Source organism: Diplotaxodon limnothrissa, linkage group LG22, assembly GCF_057381915.1.
Source record: "Diplotaxodon limnothrissa isolate DT_005_m linkage group LG22, D_limnothrissa_male_GT1.1, whole genome shotgun sequence".
Classification (NCBI taxonomy): domain Eukaryota; kingdom Metazoa; phylum Chordata; class Actinopteri; order Cichliformes; family Cichlidae; genus Diplotaxodon; species Diplotaxodon limnothrissa.
This window is the reverse complement of record NC_140616.1, coordinates 28,342,156-28,350,447: the sequence shown is the minus strand read 5'-3', so window position 1 is coordinate 28,350,447 and position 8,292 is coordinate 28,342,156. Positions and strand designations below refer to the sequence as shown.

Here is an 8,292-nt window from a genome sequence, read left to right as displayed (position 1 = left end):
TTCTCACTCATCCTTGTCACTTGTCTTAGCTCTGTCTCCACTCTTCACCTTTCTTATGTGTTGTCCATTTCTTCGAGAATTACCCAAATGCAGCTGGTTATGCATTTAAACTGAGAATAAGAAACTAAGTGTCATGCATGAAGATGCCTAAAAATTAATAAAGCACTGATTTGCAAATTAAAATGACCTTCTTTCACTCAAACAGATAATACGTATAGGGATGTGTATAAGAATAGTCCAGACAGGTAGATTCAACTCCATTTTATTCATTTTTTTTTTTTTAACCCATAAATCACTTTTCACAATCTTCTTGGAAGACAACAGCATTTTATTCCCTATTTTCTTCTCTTTTTTTGGCCAAGGGGAATTGGTCCAAAAGCAAAGCAGGAGCTCAGAGAGAGACGTGGAATGTCTGAACCATGATTCATAGTGATTATACATCAATAACAGGCAAACATCCACAACCATCAACTTACAAAACAGTGCACAAACATTGTGTGTGAAGGCCGTCATCGTTGGTGATCCCAAACCGTAACAATACGAGTATGACAGCGAGGGGGACTGACGGGTGCTATGAGTGAGACAGGGAAACTGGGCTGTTCTCAGTTAAACAGGGGAAAAAAAGAAATGGAATGATCAATATAAGTAAACTAATGATAATCAGCGTAATAACATGAATGCATAAAAAGCACAGATAAGTGAAGCCTTCATTTTTCCCATGTGGTGAGTGTTCCCTAAGGCTGGTAAGATTAATTCAGGTCGGTACAAACATGTCTGCTTGCACCTTTACATCTGTGTTCAGAATGAGGCAGGGTTTCAGTGCATAGTCACATTACTGCATCTTCATGCCAGGTTATTCAGATGAAACCGTAAGATGAAATAGACGGCGGAATGAGAAGATACGCGGTTGAAAGCCAGATCACTCAGATCTTTTGTTTTTTTCTAACTCTCTTCTAATTTCTTTTGCATCTTTCTGCCCCGTGTTGATGAACACAGAGCAGCCCTCAGTGCCAGAAATGAAGCTTTCAAGTTCAACAGGAACACTACGGAAAAATGTAGAAGATGGCAGGTAAGTGCTAACACTGCAGTGAGCATCCACCAGCTAAAATGTATTACAGATTGGCACCAAATGCAACATAAAGACATCTGTTCATCCCACTCTATTGGATGCGAAACGTAAGCAGCTGCTTATTGAAATGTATGACCACTGAATTTTTTTTTTAAGGCGTAAACCAGTTTTTAGTAAGTTTGGCCCAATGGAGATAAATCATAAATATATATGTAATACTTTGGTGTTCAGTTAAGATATCAACCTTTTTTTTTTTTTTTTTTTAATAGTTTTTTGACCAGAATCCAAAGACATTGCTTTTTTAATGCAGCGTGCAGGTTTACTTTGATGGCGTCCCACAGCGTTTTATTTTTCTTGGTTTAGGGAAGTAAAATGTAATTCTGTGGAATAATACTGCAGTAAAGCCATGAGCTCACTCATCTCGAGGCTTCATAAAAGACTTTCACAAACCACAGCAGCTATGTCCACCAATTCTACTGCCTTTGGTTTACACTGTGCTGATGGACACTGTCATACACAATCCCGCCAACAGACATTAGTCGCAGTAGAGTGCCATGTGCAGACAGACAAAAAACAAGCCTACAAGCTAGCAAACATGTATGTAAACAATGGACCATTTAAAATGTTATCAATAGTTGTCTTTGTATAAGTCGTTGCATTAGACTTACAGAACGATGTATTTTTGGGTGCAGAAAAACTTGATGGTAGCTTTAACGCATTGCACACAAGCTAATTATTTTTAGCTTTTATTTGTAATATTGTGAAGAACACACACTTGATTTCTGGTGGCACCGTTCCTTTAAGTAGGTCAGCTCCCATCCTACATAAGGAGACCAATGGACCAAAATTCTCAAAAACCAGCTTCACCTAAAATCTGTCTTTTAGCTGCTCTAATTCTGAATTAATTGGATTGAGGGACTTCAGTCCTTGCTACTTAGCTGTACATTTGCATCCACATGAAGTGCAAACAGTGTGGTGTAATGTGCAACATGGGAACCTGAAGGCTACAGAATAAGATGCCAAAAAGTAGTTAAGACTGATGGATGATGGTGTGCTTGGTCTGCCTGCCACATCAGGAAGATTCTGGGTTAAATGTTGTCATCCAGTGGATTAGTTTAATCTCCAGCGATCAGTTGGCCACAGCCAAGATTAGTCGACCTAATTACCGCATATTCAGACAGCCCATTGATTCCTAATGGACCAGGAGCACTAACACTAGCCTGTCAGATGGATAAAATAAGATCTGAGAGGAATCAAATGGAGAGAAAAAAGGACATAAAAAGAGAGTAAGACTGATTTCAAGCATAATGGTGCATTACAGGGAATGTGTCTTTGCTGATTAGTAGTATTCATGATATTTGGCATTTTTCATTATGGCATTGAAAGTGGGTGGCCACTGCTAGTGGTGCAGAGTGAGAGAGAGAGAGAGAGAGAGAGAGAGACAGAGAGACTGGACAACAGGACTCTGATAGGACACGAGGCGGGTGGGGAAATGAGGTTAAGGTACTCCGTCATCCTCACGCCAGTTTCAGAAACTGTTCCACTGTATCCGCTTCCACTGCCTCGGAAAACATTTCATAGTTCTGTCGAGAGGAAGAAAATGCCAACAGTGTTAATAAGTACACAAAACAACAAACCAGCAGCAGCACAATCCCACAACTGCTGGAAGTAACGCAGCACTCTGATAAATCAAAAGCAGAGCACATGAGCCTCGTGTAAATGTATTGTTCACTTTGTACAACTTGACCTCCGTTAAGGAAAACAACTGTTTCAATGAGTTCAGCGTTGCGTTATTGGTGAGAATATGTGAGTGTGTGTCTGTACGCCTGCATCCTGATGTGATATTTGTGAGGATGACAATGAACGTCAGAACACAAGACTTTTTGTTGAAATATATTCGAAAGTTTTTATATTTTAAATGCATCGTTTATTACGTGTTATTAAGTAACAGAGTTCTTGTATCGTCTCCACCGTGTTCCTTTTTATCCTCTATAGTTATTGTTGGATCCATTTATGTTATGTTGAGAATTAAAGAGGACTTTCTGCTGAAGTTTTGAAAATCAAACTTCTCCCTAACGTGGCCATTAAAGGTGACTGAGTTTGCAGGTCCTTTTGCAGAGAGCGGGAGCTGCTGTCAGCACAGAAGATTCTGAATGTAACCAAGAAAAATCTCAAATAGAAATACAGAGATTTTGAAACCACTGCTGCAGCACCAACGTAGGCATCCTTTTATGCTAATTCAGTTTTGCACACACATATCCTTGGCGTATAATGATTAACCAGTTTAATACTGGCACAACTTAGTAGAGAAGCAGTGACTGTGGAATTTTGATATCAAATTTTCAAGAGAGAAAAATAAAATAAAACCCAAAAATGCTCTTCAACAAACCTCCTTGAAGGCATTTAGCAATTTGACTGCGACAGCTAACTAACAACTGACACATGCGTTAACTATTTAATGATATATTGATTACTGATATACTGAAAATTTGAGGGACACATGCATTTAACAACCACGTGATTAAATCATCCTGCAGGTGGAGTTTACTTTGAAAAGTGTTCACACATGTTCAGTTGTCACAGGCAGCTTACAGGGCTTTGAGAGTGAAGTGTCAGGATGCTGGAGTAGATTTGAGATTTCAGTTTCAAAAACGTGGTTTCACATTTTTAACTTGTGACAAACAATTACTGTGTTGACAGCACCAGCACTTCACTGTATGAATAAGCAAAGAGTCTGTGTGTGTGTGTTTTCCTTACCCCACAGTACTGGTGTTCGTTGAAAAGCTGGGGAGGGACTGCCGTCGGGTCCCCCACTTTGCTCCTCATTTCATCACGGAGCTCCCCGCCCACAGAGATGTCGATGAGCTCGTACTGGATGCTTTTGCTTTCAAGGATTCGTATCACTTCTGCCTGTTGAGACTTCACCTAGCATTAAATAAAGCCCCCCCAAAAAGGCCAAAACAAGGGTTTTAGGATCTTAATCAACCCAAATACAATTAACAGGAAGCAGACAACTCATTTATCTGTGTTTAATTTGCAGACAGTGACATGTGACACCACAGTTTCCAATCTACTGTTCACCGACTACATTTCCAAGAGCTTAGCAGAGCAAAATCATGATAGCTGTGAAGCTGATAAGTGTTTTAGTCAGTGTGTGATAAAACAAGAGGCAGATGAAGGCTGAAATTCTCTGAAGGACTGTTCAGATACACCTGGTAATGCTATTTTCCCAAAAGGGAAAAAAACATGACCCTTTTTTCTTCTTTTTAAAAAAAAAAGAAAAAAAAAAAAAGAAACAACACTATAATAGAAAAGAATATGATTTAAGGCATTTTTGATGCTCTGCCAGTAAAAAGCTGCAGCTTTATGTTGCATATGTTACACAAATGTGATGATTAATAGATGTAGTAGACAGTCTGCTATCTTGTGGGTGACTCAGGAAGTGTGTGTGTGTGTGTGTGTGTGTGTGTGTGTGTGTGGGGGGGGGAAACCACACCTAAAAACAGCACTAACTGGCAACACACAGACAGCCCAGTCTCATTTCCTTAAACTGAAAAAAAAAGGGGAATTGCTCGTATTTGTTCCATAAAATTTTAGGAAGCACCTCTGAATTATGAGAAGTTTCATGTGTGCTGCAGCTGACTGGAAACACTGACATAATAATGTAGGTCTGAGCTACTGAGGTGATTCTAGAAATGTTTTGTACACTTATGCAGTTAAATTATAATAAGATGTTTTGAGGAATTGCATTAAAAGCAAAAGTGAAACATAGACAAGTATTAAATAACTACGATGTTGCATCATCATTTTTTAAATAAGTTAGGTTAAAAAAATGCTACAGTGACGGGTGTAGCACACCGCAGCCACCACGAAGGTAGCTAGAAGCAATGCTGCACATGCAAGAGTTAAAAATGAACGCCTGTTACAACCTTTTCACTGTGCATTTCCTCACAGCTAATAGATACCAGATGTTTGTCCCACTCCACTGTACAAGCTAACTTCAAAAAGAAAAAAAAAAGTCCTGCAAAATGATTGTTATAAAAAAAAAAAGGTTGTACAATGTCAGTTTGTACACTTCTGCAGATAGTCTGAACATCACCTTGTTCCATTTAGTCCTTCTTTATATATTCTGTGGAAAATTATGAACCAAACTATTACAAAATCCAAGAATTTGCTGCACTGACCATACAACAAATACACACATGACAACATAAAGTGGTTTGATGCATTAACGTTAGACTTCCTACTAGTTACTTCGGCATACATGTGAAATACCAGCTAGCTCTCATTTAAAGAACATTTGTATTTTATTACCGATTCCCTACGGGCTAACTGTCGATCTAGAATAACTGGAACAAGAAGATAGAGGATTGGGTGTGCCGCTTATAAAAATCCAAATTCCTTCGAAACATGTGCCGTTTAGTAAATCAGATTCATGCTGACGTATTAGATACACTCTGTTTATATCAGGCCTTAGCGTTATGGTTTAAATTAGCGAGAACAAGCAGCTGCCAGATTTTTAAATGTAGTTTGGTGCGCTTCTCTCTGTACAGGAAACGGATACTTGTGTTCGCTACAATGAACCACTCCTCATGCACCACAATAACACTATGAGAATTTCACTGATTAGAATAAGTAAGCGCTTTAAGGAGAATTATACGCAAAAACCTGCTAGCTAAGCTGCTTCATAAAAACACCTTTCTCCAACTAAGGCAAGGGAAGCTAGGTGGAATAAGGCAACCTGCTTTGTCTTTACGGGTCGTTTAAGTTTAAATTTAATTCCCAATGATAACTTTAATGATTATCGAGCTTTCACACTAATAACTCTGACGTTTCAATAATGCAATAAAGGGGCAGTGAGTTAGGCATAGGCCCGCTGCACTGTTAGTCAGGAGGAAGCTTACTACTGATAGGGTGCTGGGTGTGTCTGTTGGACTGTTAGCTGCTGCCACCGGAGCTAAAAGCATAAATATAACAGTACATGTTGTCAATTATGGCTGCTTGACTCACCGTCCTCGAGGCAGTAACAGTGGTGTAGTACAGTTTGATTCCCATAGCTGCAGATCCTTCCACTCTCTCTTTGTGTATCTGCTTGCAAGTAGCTTTCTCCCGCTGGTATCAAGGTAGCTGTTAAACCTGGAAGGACGTCCGGCGAGGTCCGCTTTTCAAAATAAAAGACATTTCGACTTCAAGTAAAACATAAAGTCATATGTAACTTAAAAAGTGGGAAACACGTTTAAGACAGGTTGAATATGTGGACTCTGAAATCACAAATTGTAACATTCTTGATACAGCGACATGACTATGAATACAATAGTAACAGAAACAGAACTAGTAGCAATTATTATGAAGGTTTTGAATGTTTGATCAGAGAAAAAGCAGTCTGAAGGCATCAACGGCCCTTGTTTGACTGAGAAAAAAATGGTTTGGTAGGTTAATCAGTGATTAATTATATTTCTAAACACTGTTATTAGTTACATTATTATTTGCTTCATAGATCTGCGCTGGCAATCACTGGCAGCTCTTTTGACATGTTTAATGTTGAGACAGGAAATGGTTTGTTATTCTTGGGCAGACTTGATTCTACTCTTCCTCTATCCTGTGGTCCGCTGTGCATAGTTTAAAGAGACAGCACATGACTTTATTCATGTTTCAGTGTGGCGTGAGGCATCAACTCCTGTCAGCCCTACATATAGGGTTATATATTTAATTCACTCTAAACTGCTACCTTCTTTCACTCAGTCTTACACACCTCCTTCTTGTACCCTTTCCCCTTCTTCATCTCACTTTATTAATTTTTTCCTCTTAAGACCCTGTCTTTCTTAATTTTTCTCTTACATTTTATCCACCTTTTGCAGAATTCCAAACAATCAGTTGCCAGAGAAAGTAAAGGCAGTTTGATACTCGCTTCCAGCATGAAGATACAGATCAAAGCAATAAGAGAGCCGAATGGTACTGGATTTCTTTTTTTTGGGGGGGGGGGATGGAAATTGTTGTGGTGAACACATATTTCGAGAAGGAGGGGGAACAAAGGGTGACAAAAGGGAGTGTAGCAAGGTGCACAAAGGTAGGCTATATCTTATACAGAATCTGAAAGGATTAGGAAAGGAGGAGGAAAATGTAGCCAGGAGGCATTGCTTGTTGCTGTTGCATGACTCAAGAAATCAAGAAGCAGCACGTGAAGGTAGGAAGAAGAAGGAAGAATGTTGGGTGGAGTTCAGGAAGAAGTTGAGACAGGCTCTGCGTGGTAGGGAAAAGTTACCAAATGACTGGGTGAGGGAAGCTGCCAGGGAAGGTGTATCCAAGAAAGTGTGTTTTCTGGACAAAGGAAAGCAGACAGGTAGACCTGGTTGTGGAATAAGGAAATATAGCAAAGTGTTCAAAGGAAGAGGTCAGCAAAGAAAAAGTGGAATAGTCAGGGAGATGAAGAAAGTAGGCAGGAGTACTGGGAGACATGGCAAGTGAGTGGTGACAAAGTAAAACGGAAAAGGCTTATACTGAATTGTATGTGAGGCTGGACACGAAGAAACAAAGAAAAGGACAAACTTATTTTGCAAAGACCATCCATCCTTCTGCTTATCCAGGTCAGGGTCATGAGGGCAGCAGCCTAAGCAGAGGAACCCAGATCTCTCTTTCCCCAGCCACCTCTTCCAGCTTATGTGGGGGAACGATGATGCATTCCCAAACAGACTTTTCATAGCCAGTCATTGTCTTAAAGTGGCACAATGCCAAAGTATCTTGTACGTCTAGATTGTTTGGCTCTTCTGCTGTTGGATTTGCTGGTCCACACTTCTGTAAGTAGGCCCAGAAAGTTGATTCTATTCATCAGGATGAAGAGATTTCAGTAGGAGATACATGAGAGAACTGGAATCGCTATGTCCAGATAAACAGAATCAAATTTCTGCGATTTCCTTGCCTGAAGATTGAGCATGCATCAAGTTGTTGTTGTTGTAGTAGTGCAGAAGAGCAGCTGCATTAATGATATTGAAGCAAGTTCAAACCAGTGTTTTGCAAAGGCACTGGAAGCCACTCTTTTAAGTACCAGTCATGTTATACCAAATATCTTGTGCACATGTTAGCATTGTTGTAGCACCACTGCTCACAAGCTATGGGCTCCAAGCATGGTGTAAATCAGCAGTCTGCAACCCCCGGGCCACGGACCGGTACCGGTCTGTGATTCGTTTGGTTCAGGGCGGGGGTTACCTCTGATGGGTGCTCTTTTT

At 40.0% G+C, this 8,292-nt stretch overlaps 1 protein-coding gene across 1 annotated transcript; it reads right to left on the bottom strand.

The window, feature by feature from the left end:
- Positions 1–261: 261 nt before the first annotated feature.
- sh3bgrl3 (SH3 domain binding glutamate-rich protein like 3) lies at positions 262–6,200 on the bottom strand. Its single transcript, XM_085346338.1, has 3 exons — positions 6,080–6,200; positions 3,827–3,994; positions 262–2,652 (listed from the first exon to the last, which is right to left on the bottom strand). The coding sequence occupies exons 1-3, from the start codon at positions 6,122–6,124 to the stop codon at positions 2,587–2,589; spliced, it is 279 nt and encodes a 92-aa protein (XP_085202464.1). The 5' UTR covers positions 6,125–6,200; the 3' UTR covers positions 262–2,586.
- Positions 6,201–8,292: the final 2,092 nt, after the last annotated feature.

Bases quoted from the DNA above. Each gene is read 5' to 3' on its own strand.
- sh3bgrl3 (XM_085346338.1), bottom strand. From the start codon at position 6,124: ATGGGAATCAAACTGTACTACACCACTGTTACTGCCTCGAGGACG. The intron at 3,995-6,079 runs GTGAGTCAAGCA...ATTTAATGCTAG, and splicing joins CTGTTACTGCCTCGAGGACG to GTGAAGTCTCAACAGGCAGA. The intron at 2,653-3,826 runs GTAAGGAAAACA...TCCTCTCGACAG, and splicing joins ACGAACACCAGTACTGTGGG to AACTATGAAATGTTTTCCGA.